Below are 12905 nucleotides of genomic sequence, written 5' to 3'. Positions count from 1 at the left end.
AGAAAGCCTCACATGACATCTGTGCAAGGTTTTTCTTATAGTGATAAACACAGAGAAAATTATTACCCAATTCTGAAGCTAGAAGCTGCTCCCCTTAGCATCTTTCTGAGGCCTACACTACAAAGCAAGATCTGTACCTAGAGAGGTAACTTCAGGGTGATGGTGTTTCACCTCTTACAGGGGCACATGGCCACGCTCAGTTACGCTGCACAGCTAACCTGCTCTGGAGGTTTGAGATCAGAGCTTCTAAAAGCACTGCCTGCTGACCCATCAGTTCTGTGGAAAATGGCATCATCATTCATTCATTCATGTAAGATTCTGTGGAGTTTGTGGATCGCTTATGTGTGACAGCTTTTTGAGCCATGTGTTGCACATTTGTAGTCCCACAGACCAAACCCATACAGAACACGCTTGGGTTGACTTATCAGACTGACAATCACCTTTGTGTAATTGCTTAGCGTGACCGCTATTGTTAAGGTTAGCGAAGCCAGATAATGATAAAGATGAAGATAAGCCATGTATATTAAACTCATAGCTTTGTAGTACAAGCATCTTAACTGTTTTAATCCAGTGTTACAGTACTCATCAGTGTCCTTTACAACTACTGCAGGTAACTAGCAACCAGCTGGTTGACATACAAATGCATTTAAACCTAGATTTTTTTTTTTTCTCAACAGCTGGTGGTTTCCATTCACGTCTTTTTAATCTGCATTCACAATTTGCACATAAAAAAAAACAACAAAAAAAACCCCAAATGTTCTCATGCTTGACTGATCAGGGAAAAATGTGATAACGTGCAACCAAAAACAGACAACCACAAAGTGCATGTAAAGCACGTGACTTCAGTGTCACGCTTGCTTTCACTAAAGAGATCAGATTTATGTGGAGCGATGATAAGAGTGTAACCATCGTCAGATAAACTGATTTCCATCATGCTTTCTACATGGTTCAATTCCCATCAGTTCTAGTGTCTCAGGTGTGACTGGAGACTCAATGATTTAATGGCACTGACTGGACAACTGGGGCTACCAGCTTTTTATGTTGAAGTGCTCAACTCCAAATATCCTCATAAGAGCAGTGGATGGAAAGACCATCCATCCATCCATTTTCTATACCTGCTTATCCGTCAGGGTCACGGGGGAGCTGGAGCCTATCCCAGCTGACCACGGGCGAGAGGCGGGGTTCACCCTGGACTGGTCACCAGTCAATCGCAGGGCCAACACACAAAGACAGACAACCACACACTCTCACACTCACACCTAGGGGCTATTTAGAGTAGCCAATTAACCTAATGTGCATGTTTTTGGTATTGTGGGAGGAAGCCGGAGTACCCGAAGAAAACCCACGCAGGCACAGGGAGAACATGCAAACTCCACATAGAAGGGCCCAGACCGGGAACCTGGAACCCTCTTGCTATGAGGCGACAGTGCTAACCACTGCACCACTGTGCCGCCCGTGGAAAGACATATTAATTCACATTATACTTTGGCAATTTTCTGGAAATTAATTTAAAATTTGCACAGATTTTGAACGGAGACTTGCTGCTTTTATCTGCTAGATTTTTAAATGTTTGCTAACATTTTTACATACAAACTGTAGAAGGTGATAATATAACTGTGTTGTGTTTGCAGCTTTTTCCGCTGACCCCAAGTGGACAAAAAAAAAAAAAAAATGGTCTTCTTAAAGAGAGCTTTTGCTATTTTCATCCTGGTTCACAACTTCACATAGATAATCCCCCTATTTCGCATTTATGAGCAGCGTACTCGCATGCAAGCAGTTCATCAATAGTTTAAAGCACACTATAATGTAGTTGTAAGCAGTTGTTTTTATGTATTTTGTATTCAACATATATAACTCCTCAAGTGGGTACCCATCTGTGGAGAATGCTAGGCTGAATGGCAACATAATAAAGCACAGTTTCCCTATAGAAGGAGGCTGTGCCATGTGTGTGTGAGTAGGTGGGCTGAGGGGGGTGGACGTGACAGGTTTTGGGATATTTACAGTATTTGGCCAGGACTTAACGGTGGGAGGGAATCCTGCTCCTCTGAGAAGGCCATTTGACCTCTGGCTGTGTGTGTGTGTGTGTGTGTGGGGGGGGGGAGTTAACAGGGTGTGTCTGTGTGTGTTCAGTATGTGAGCTATTCCTGACCTTAGGGATAGACTTAACAACGTGTGTGTGCTTTGTCTAGCCTCATTAGGAAGCGTGCGTATGTTGTGGGTTTGAGGGGGTGGGGGGTGGAGTGTGTTTGGGTGGCGGGGGGGATTTCCAGTCAGTTGAGCTTTAAGTGTGGCCTCCTGTGAGATGCTGTGATTGGACGGAAACAGAAACACTGACAGTACAGATTGTGTTCTACTGGCTGATCAATGTTTGAGCAACCACTCAGCTCCAAAATAAGCTCCTTGTCATCTGAGACATGCAGGGTTTCCTAAAGGAGCCCCTCATTACTGAACATTAGTGCTGTCGTGAGCTCTCATAAGAGCTTTGCTGCAGAAAAGTGGGTTTTGAGGATTAAACCAAGAGTGCTTTTGAAGGATATTGCTGATTGACTGCTGAAAAGTGGTTTTCCAATTAGATATCTCTGCCAATGACTACAGATATGCTTAATTTGGACAAAAAGTACATGGATATCGCTGAACTGCATAAGAGGTTTACTGTTTATCCTTCATTAAGAAGAGATCACTTTTAGAAACATGTCAGTCCTGGAATACACAGATCAGTGATAAATTAAATGACAAACCTGAACGAACGAGTGCAGAAACACAAATGAATGCAGATGCTATGATAATATAGATATGTGACATGTTGGAAAAGACTGAACAGGAACAGGAGGCCACACTGGTTTTGGATCAAGATGGCAAGAAGAAAAGATCTAAGTGACAGTGAAAGGAGACAGTAAGAAGACATAAAAACAGTGTGAGTCCTATGCTGTGGTCCTTGCAGTTCCACATCTCAACCCAGCTGAATGGGAGAGTTTGGGGTGACATGTTAAGCTAAAAATCAGACTTTCTGCATAGCTGCAAGGGCCCGCCTGATGTTGTCAGCTGCACCTGTCCGCTTAGGTCCACACATATACGCACACAGATCCACACATATACACACACAAGTCACACATAAAGAGAACTGCATGTATCCAATGTACGTGTGCTTACTGAAATATTAATGTTTTCAGTTTTATGGTTAGGCTCAGGGACACCTGGAAACTCTTCTGATGTGTTAGTTAAAACATCTGCTTTTAGCACCTCAAAAATGGATGCAAAATGTCCCAGCGGTTGCTACAATGTGACAAACCTATCTGTGGTCGGCAGAAACGTACAGTTCCAACATTTTATTCCAGTGACAGGGTTGTGAAATTTGTGATTATGATTATATATTTTGTAATTAATAATATGTGCCAAGTCAAAAAGACAGATGGTGTCAGATGGGTTATTTTATGCATTTATCTGATTCTGTATGCCTTCTAAACTGTAGTGTGTGTTAGATTATTTGAATTACAGTATATGTAGGATTTCTTTTTTACTGAATGAGCTGCATTTCTATATAGAATAAAATGTATTTTACATATAGACTGTCCAATAGAATTGCTGTCATTAAAAATGATATTTGCAAGTCTGTGAACCAGTTTATTGGACTGTAGTCTGCAATTTTTTTCTGGAATGGAGAAGTTGTTGTCTTTTGGAAGATGATGTTCATCAGAAATAATCAGAATCAGAAAAACTTTTATTGCCAGGTAGGTTCTGGTTTTGGCATCTGGTGCAGCAGACATACACAAGAAAGAGAATAAAAAAATGATAAATAGTGAAATGCAAAAAGTCTGTATACATAGTATACATATACATACATCTGTATATACAATGGTGGAGGTAAACATTTGCAGATGGCCGTGCATTATAAATAAAGTCTCAACCAGAGGGTCTGACAGATGAAAATGTTTATTTCTCTTTAGAAATAATATTTTTCTCTATGTTAGTCACTTGTGTTTGATACAGAGGACCAGTGAAGTGGGAATGAAGATAAATGTAGAATATATATATATATATATATATATATATGGATGCCCATATCATTAAAAAAAAACAACAAAAAACACACACACAAACAAAAACGAACTTGCGTACTTGTGTTTTCATTACGTCTATTGTTAGTTTGTAGTGAGTTTATTCCCCAATCAAGTTTGAAATCAAGTTTGAATTCAGTTGGTGCAAGTGACTATCAAGTGTGTGACTGATTGGTTGAGTGATGACAAACTCACAGCCAGGCCATAATACAATTCTGGCAGCACGTGATACTAATAGTGAACTTTCACCGGAGCCAATTCACTCACACAAACTCATAAGCACGTCTGCCAAAAAAAACACCCCACCGCCTACTTTCACTTGCCAACAAAAAAAAAAATCATTGCTTGTGTCTTATCCCCGAGGCGCGCTCCCATCTCCGGTGAGCGCGCGCACGCGGCATCCCTCGCGCGCATTTGGCACGGCGCCGCGCACTCTAGCCCCTGTGTGTAGTAACCCAGAGCAGTAGAGCTCTCAGCTAGACATGGCGGCGGATCCTAAGCCGGACTGGCTCTCCTGCCTTCCCTCTTCATGGAGTTATGGGGTGACTCGGGATGGACGCATATTCTTCATCAAGTAAATATGACGCGGATACATGGATTTATGGATACGCATAGCTTATTTCTCCGACGCATTTTTTTCTGTTTGTCTTTTTCGGGTTCTCTGTTCACCTTTTCCCCCCCGTTTTCTTCCACCAACAGCGAAGAAGCAAAGAGTACAACCTGGTTGCATCCTGTTACTGGAGAAGCCGTAATCACGGGGCATCGGAAAACTCCAGGTAAACAATTTTGAGAACGAGGTTTTCTTCAATCTCTGCGAAAACACGCACACACATGCGCGCACGCAGCGCCTGGGAAATGTTATCCGCGCGTCACGGTGGAGGAAAAAAAAAAAAGGGGCGACAAGTTGCGGAGAGACCAGAGGAAGACGATGAGGGGAGATTTCTTCTCTCTGCAGCAAAGCAACAGCCTCCTTTGCTCCGCTCCCTTTCCTCTCTCTCTCCTCTGGCGGACCATTACGCACGACGCCCCCTCCTCCTCCTGCTCCACCTGGACACTTTGCGACACACTTTTTAAAAGTTCCGTCACGTAGGCGTGAAGCGATTTCGGAACCGATTCCCTGCAGTGACATATGACACATTTCCCTCAGACAGCTGTTCTGCTGCAGAAACACAGTATTTCCAAGGACGTATAGCCACACAGGCTGCTTAAAGAACAATGCATCGCGACTGGCGCGTCAGTGCAAAGCCGATACTCCTAAATAAAACACATCTGCCGTGACAAGAGAAGGGGTGACGGGTGGGAGGGCATCGTTGCATGCAGATCAGGCGTCTATTCAAACAGCTGGATGCTGATCAGTACAGAATGATTGAGTAATCTTTAAATATCCGCTTTGGTTGTTGGGGAGTAGGCGCGGAATTGCACAAAAACCAAATGAGTTTATATGTGGTCCAGACACTGCATTGCCGTGCAGGTGTGTATGTGTGTGTGTGTGTGTGTCGGCTTCATATCTCTGCACAGCTGCTTATGTTTCTGTGTCTCGTGTTTTGTGTTCCCCTCCCCTGTCCTCGCAGATTTACCAACAGGATGGGAGGAAGGATACACGTTCGAGGGAGCTCGCTGCTTCATCAAGTGAGTTGGAATGTGTAGCGGGAGAAGAGACACAGAGCTGGGGAGAGACCGAGAGGTTCAGGGAGGGAGAGGGGCACTTTGAGTGGTCGTCTCAGGCGGCAAGGGGGCTGCTTTGTTTGGTCGACAGGCACAGAGATTTCCCTGAGCTCTCATCAACGCCTACCTCTCTGCCTCTTTGCCCTGCTCAGTACACAAATATCTGTTTCTTCCTTTGTAACAAAGACACACGCACACACAGTCAGCGTGAGTAGCGACATGGTCTTGGTTTTGTCTTGCTGCTGTTGAGGCTTTCTCATTATATCAGTCATGCTCTTACCCTTCACCCCCCCACCCCTCCTCTCTCTCTCTTCACACACACTCTCTCTCTCTCTCTCTCAGCCTCTCTGTCCTCACACACACAAACAATCCAATGGAGGGATTTTTTTCGGGAACAAGTCTGCTGTCTGTAGGAAGCAAGTTTGACAAGCAAGTGTGACTCAGAGGCTGCTCTGCTGCCCTGAACAGGCTCTACTTGTTGGCGTGCTGCGTGTGTGAACTTGTGTGTGTGTGTGTGTGTGTGCGCACGTACTTGAAACATTTCCAGGGTGATTAGCGACTTCAGCTCCTTGTGCACATTTGCGTACATGTATATTTTGTGGACCTGTTTGATGACAAGAAGGCCCCGTAGCCTCTCACACACCCATAGATTACACACACACACTTCTCCTCCTGTCTTTGAGGTTGTGAGCAGGCACTTTCATTTGTTCTACCTACTTTCCCGACTAGATTTCCTGCTGTTGCTTACTGTCTGTGGCCATTTTGAGAGCAGCAACTGACACATATGCTGAGCTAATATAGCTGCTCTATAAATAACTCACAACCGCTGCTCATTGGTATGTATGAATGCATGTACAATGTGACTCACGCACACACTGCGTGTTTGCATGTGTGAATACAGACATGTAAATACAAGCACACAGAAGCACAGTAACATGTGAGAAGTGCTCATATGCAAACACAGAGTCACCTGAATGACTTTGTAGTCTTCAGATGTAACAAGTGTACAGCTGGGACTGCAGGTGTGAACGCAGCCAGAACACTTTGAACGTGTCGGGATCAGAACAGGACGGAGTCAGAGGTTGTGCGGGGAGATTGTGCACAGCAGTCGGGAATGACAAATCAACAAGTTAAAGTGAAACAAATTCAAAACTCTATGTGCAGAAAGTTCTGTTGGGTCAGTACTGACCACCAGACTACAACCTGTGGCGTTTCACTGTGTAGACCCTTCCGCCTCCAAATTCTCATTAGGTACCGTTCAGAGAGCAGACACAGACCATGACAGCTTCATGAAAGATCCAAAGACCAGTACTATTAATATTAAATACCCCGGTGATTTTTGTGTGTTGTTAGTTTGTGGTGATTTGGTTAAATTGATTTTTTGAGGAATACGTACCATATGAGCATAATATTATCGAAAATACATGTACTAAAACTAGGTTTTGACAAAGATCCTCGGTACAAGACAGAGTCATGATTACATTTAATACAGTTACATAATAATAGAGGACTCATCTTTGTTAATATTTTACTTTACTGGTGCAAATTTGCAATAAATGAAATTCCCAAAAATAACTGATGTGCATTGAGCCTTGGCCTTCTGGCCCCCTTCACGTCCTTTCTTCCTGTCCTTCACCCAAGAAGTCACTAGAGAAAACTGAGGGGTCTCGAGACAATGAATGAGGATAGAAAAGAAAAGAGATGTTTATATTGATTTATTGTTTACCCCATGCTTTAGTCTTCTCTAGGGCTTGGTATCTTCCATAGCTGAAAACTGACTGCGTCTCTGGCATTGAGAATAAAAGGGGGTCATTGTATTGTATTATATAGTGTGCTGTATTGTCATCAAACTACTACCAAAATTGTCACTTTATTCCTGTGAAATGTTGGTTAGTTTACTTCTTCAGATATCTGAAAACTGATGAAACAGTCGGAAAAGCAAAAAATTAGCTTTCGGTTGAACTGCTTTCAGCTCATAAATGTGCGCTCTGTGACAAGGGGCCACGAATGAGATTTGCTCAGGCCCAAAGCTGGGATCCGAACATGTTCCGTCTTTATGCCCTGAGCCGATGTAATTCAGCTGGTACTGCTTATTTAGAGATTATTTAGAGACTTGAAGGTATATTTTTTTTGCTTTATTACATCCGTAGTTGATTGTTTATTTTCCAGGATAATGTAACACATTGGCTACATTCTCTATTTTCATGTTATCTAAGTAGTTTTATGAAACAATATGGCATAAACCAAACCCAAATACCAAAGACCATTTTGGTTCTTTGGCAGAATTCCAGATAGTCCATGAGTAGGTATTATTTTATGCATTTTGGAAGCAATAGTTTAGGGTCGAAATTTTCAGGCCACCTCATCCAAACCCAAGGCAAGGTACTGGAAAACTACCACAAGCCTACTTGTTTGGCAGAACACAAATGTGTTTTCATTCTCTGTACATTGAGAGGTGAAGCTGGAATGGTTTACTCACAGTGAGGATAGGCACTGATAGAGGACATTGGGTCTGAACAGACAGCCACTGCTGTTTTCTGGTATTGGCTGACTCAGACTGGACTGCAGGCTCAGGATCCATACTGCCACAATCACAGTCTTGAATACAATGAGCAGCATTCGACTTTGAACAAATAGGCTTTGTCTTACATTTACTGAACAACACTGCATCTGCACCACTTCTTCAAATCCTTCAAATTTCTCCCAAATTGTTGCTCGGTCACTTGTCTGCCTGCTCACTGTTGGAATCCACTGTTGCTACTGCTGGTATATTCATGGTGTTAAAGGACACTGTTGCCCTCGGCTTGCCTGTTGACAGGCGGTCACTCTGCAGACTCAGTCTTTCAGGGTGGGGGTCAAATTGCTCCTGGCTTTGATCTACCAGTTTCCATTTTGAAAATTTAGATATCCTCATTTGCATTGTAAACCCTGTTAGGATTCTTCTAAACACTCTGGAGTCCTCAACTGCAATGCAATCACTTTCCAATGCGTTAGACTAAACATTTAGTATGAAACCACACTAACTGAACAACAAACACCGACATGATCCTGATTTCAGAGCATGTAAAGTTCCAGTGCAGCATGAGGAAGAGACATTCCTGGCCTTTTTTTTCTGCTTTGTAACCACTGTGTCTTCAGTCCAAACCACCCCTGTTTCAGGGAGAACTGAAACATGGAGGATTGGCCATTTTCAGTTGGGCTGTTGCGTGTTTCTCATTTAGATTCTGATCACTGTTCAGAGCTGCTGCAGTGTCTTCCAAATGTCTTTCAAAATATTTTTTTTCTTTGATTGCTCAGATTTTGAAGTCTTGCCAAGGTGTTTAGATCTGCACATCTAACTAATTACCCCTGCACTGACCCATGGAATGTTAAAGGAGTTCTGAAATATGGCAGCCTCTCGTGTGTCATGGTAGAATCTTTGCTTATTTTTACTCACTTGTGCTGAAATGAAACACACTAACAGCATGTTACCTGCCTTGCTGAGCCACTGATTTCAGGAAAACATGAAGTAACTGACTAGTTGGTTTTGGGGAAACATTTGGGGTTTCCTGGTCATTGCAGTCTTGTCAAAGGTTGAGACACTGGGCAACTCATGGCAAACATCTTAAACACCACTCCTAAACCTACCTATAGCCCTAGATAATATGAAAGTGTTGCCTGTATACCCAAAAGTTTTCAACAAATGATATATTCGATGACCTGCAGCAACATGACTTTCCATGCAGATTTGATAAGAGCAACTCTTGATTGATGCTGATTTGATTCAAAAGGTTGAAATCACAAATTAAAAAATGGAATCAGCTGCAGAGGGCTCTTTCTGTTGCATAAAAAATGTCTTCACATTTTATTTTGACAGACACTTTGGGTTTACCCTTGATTTTTATGTAGTCATTCTGTTAGGGAGCCAAGGTCTGTGAGGCGATAAGAGGAACTGCAACTTCCGCATTGGTTTCATTACTTAGCTATTGCGGTTGCTGATTGTGCTGTCCACTTCAGCTTAGGAATGAAGAATTGGCTCTAAATCTTTTTCAAAATGTGGAACTGGCCAGCATGTGACTCTCATCCACCTTATTAATAATAATTACTTTATTCTCCCCCTTGAGTAAATTTTTTCACTGTCAGTGGTTTTTACACAGAAACCTATACACATGATATTTATGTAGAGAGATGACAGGATGGGTGGCTGTGGTTGGGTGCTGTGCTCCCTAGCTGACTCTCCTCTCCAGTACCTCCACAACATCCAGTCCACCTCCGTGTCAAGTGATCCATGCTGTGGTTGAGCCACTGTCTGGTCCCCAAGTCAAGTCCTGACAGCCAGTCCGCTGTGCTGTATTAGTGGTATATAAGGTAGTTTATTTATTTGGTCTTGGGCTGTCACATGCCACTGTTGCTCAGAAGAAGGAAATGTGAGAATGTGTGAATGTTGAATTTGTTTGATAGGACTTGCAAAAGTGATTTTAAACAATTTGAAAGATTTTACTCACATTATCACAGGATGCCTACACTGTCCTATCTGCATGTACCCGGATGTGTACAATGCTGCTGTTGTTGCTGTAGTGATGGTTGATAGTGAAAAAAACGAGAGGAGAATTTGGGCACTTTATGGATGTGCAGTACCATAGCTGAATGAATACACAATGACAAACCATTCAGTCAGATTTAGTGATCAATATAGAAGATTTAGCATTTCTTATGCTGCTCCATTCAGATTTGTTCCTTAACTGTATGTAATCCACAAGAGTAGTTGAATTCCTTGTTGAATTTTGTGTTAGTCTTTCTCTTTCTGTGTTGTCTCTCATCATTTCTCTCATTCTCTCATGAAGTCCCAGTGGATGCTACTAGTCAGCTTCTGTGCTGTAAGTTTAGTGTTTTCCCACTACGCTCTCACACACATTTGAGAGTTTATGTGCGTTTCATGAGTAGATACGATAATGAATTGTCATGACAGTTTTTATGCTATCCACTATGTGTCATATTCTATGTTGTATAAATAGTGAGATCCCAGCTACTACATATTTGTATTTCTGTCACATAGGGCTGCGTAGGTAGCCAGCAGGAGCCTCGGGACGGGTAATATTAATGTTAAAGGCTGCAGTATTTCAATACATGTATTACAGTTGTGGCGATACACTGTAATGCAAAGTCAACACTCCCTGTATCTGTTTCAGATTACATGTCCCCTGGCATTTTAGTGGACGGAAATAATTCTGTAACATCACAAAACCGTTACTGTGAAACATTTGCAGGAATGTGTTGTAGAAAACAAACCGTCTGAAATCTGAAATTTCTTTTTTTTTTCCCTGGTCAGTATTTATGTGTCATAGTCAATTTACAAAGTGCAGGATCATAGTTGTGTGTCGGGTTGAAAGTGCCAAAATAATCAACTTTAAAGTTGTTTCATCTGGATAAAACAGACTTTTTCTTTTCCCTGAAATCAGTTCCTCTTTGCCTCTCTAAGACAGTAGCCCACACGAGTTGCGCTCTACTGCTACTGGCAACTACTGTTTTAGAACAGTGAAGAAGAATTGATTTCCGGTAGCGCAACATCAGTCAGACTTAGCAAAATCTGAGCAAGCTGGCGATATTTTACTCTGGTAACACCCACCCATGAAACCGCAGCATGTACAGTATGCAGTGCTTTAGTTTTGAGGTACAGTTCGGCACAGTAAGATACGCAGTTATTTGTGTTTCCATTAGGAGAAGTTGTATACGTGTACGAAAATAAGTGTAATGTACAGATTTTTGACATCCTTCTGTTGGGGTACCAACAGTGGTACGGTCACAGCCTTTCTAAGGACAGTCTGTCCGCTCCCTATTAAACCATTCTACCGAAAACTGGCTGCAGTTCACCTAGGGGGCACTCACGAGATAGTCCTCAATGAATGGGAATGAGTGAAGCTGAGTGGCTAAAATAATAATTTACACCAACTTCTAGACTAAAACCCGCAATTTTTATTTTAGTTTTTGCAAATAGTATCAATTAAATATCAGAAATGAAAAGAAAAAATACTAATGCCCGTGTGTTTTTCTTACAGGGCAGACGGTTTTGCTTATAAAGCGCTAACATTTTGCTAAAGTATGCTTATTGGTCAGTTAAAGATTTACGACTAGCATCGTTACGTTACCGTAGCCTAACTTCAATTATCATTACAAAACACAAATTTGATGCGTGAAACCAAAATGGCGAATGGAATAAACTGGCATGTATGCTGCGAATACTTAAATAATAAATACTAAAAGGTATTTCTTCACAAAAAGACACAAAATATACATTGTCTCTGCAACTCATACTGAAAGCAGGGGCTACAGCTCCATAAGCCCCCATTTGTTTTGGACTATCTCACGAGCACCCGCTACATAACCGGAAATGGAAGAGACTGGGAGTTCTTCCTATATTATATATCTTATATCTTATCTTATTAGAGTTTCTTTGGTATGGTATGATACGGTTTAAGCCACACCCACTGCCGTCCGTTGATTGGTTGTAGCCTTTTCTCAAACAAAGCCTGCCTTCTTGCTGTGATGAACAGTCACATTCCGAGAGGAAGAACCATCCTCCAACCGTGCTGCTCTTGTTCTCATTCTTCTTTCTCTTCTTCTTGTTTGCTGTGTTCTGATGATTAAATGATGTTACGCTACTTAGCTGACGCAGTAATTGCCATCCACCATGTGGCCCACATATTAACTAGGGTACCGTTGGCAGTGGGTACACAAACTGTACTAAACCATACTGTACCATTCCATGACATCACGAAGCAAACTGTACTGTACTGCTTGGTGGAAACGAACCATATGAGTTCACTGAGGCAAAGGGGAAAGAAAAGGATGAACTGGACTGACTGGCTGTCAGAGTAGATAAAAAAATGACAAAGTTTGGAGTGTGACAGTCATAGGGACTAATGTGACCATCATATGTTTAGTTTGATGCAATTACTTCATGGGACAACTCAAAATGGTTGAGTTTCCTGTGAGAATAGGCGTTGTGTGTACATTCCTTTTCTATCAGAATAGTGTGTGTTTATGTGTTTATTTGGAGAGCTTTCCTGCTCAGTGGGAGCCAGCCTGCCCATTTCTCCTCCGAAGTCCCAGGAGAAACCACTTCTTTTGACATCTTTATCTCTCTCTCTCTCTCTCTCTCTTCCTCTGGTCCAACATGTTTTCACTCCACAGTGTAGCTGCAACAAA

The 12905-nt window shown here is 42.2% G+C and overlaps 1 protein-coding gene across 10 annotated transcripts in view; it reads left to right on the top strand.

Annotated features, from left to right (window-relative positions):
- Positions 1–4306: 4306 nt before the first annotated feature.
- Positions 4307–12905, top strand: part of LOC124053659 (pleckstrin homology domain-containing family A member 5-like) — a 190260-nt gene continuing 181661 nt past the window's right edge. For 5 of the 10 annotated variants that reach the window (XM_046379034.1, XM_046379029.1, XM_046379028.1 and 2 more), the window contains exons 1-3: positions 4309–4629; positions 4755–4831; positions 5627–5684. In XM_046379034.1, coding sequence (XP_046234990.1) covers positions 4538–4629; positions 4755–4831; positions 5627–5684 — 227 coding nt within the window. In that variant the 5' untranslated portion in view covers positions 4309–4537. Of the gene's footprint in view, positions 4630–4754; positions 4832–5626; positions 5685–12905 lie in introns of all 10 variants that reach the window. The other 5 variants (XM_046379032.1, XM_046379033.1, XM_046379035.1 and 2 more) reach the window with 4 other exon arrangements.

The sequence above is a fragment of the Scatophagus argus genome, chromosome 22 (assembly GCF_020382885.2).
Source record: "Scatophagus argus isolate fScaArg1 chromosome 22, fScaArg1.pri, whole genome shotgun sequence".
In the NCBI taxonomy this organism is placed as follows: domain Eukaryota; kingdom Metazoa; phylum Chordata; class Actinopteri; family Scatophagidae; genus Scatophagus; species Scatophagus argus.
Note: the sequence above shows the minus strand (reverse complement) of the source record. Positions and strands in the feature narration are given on the sequence as shown.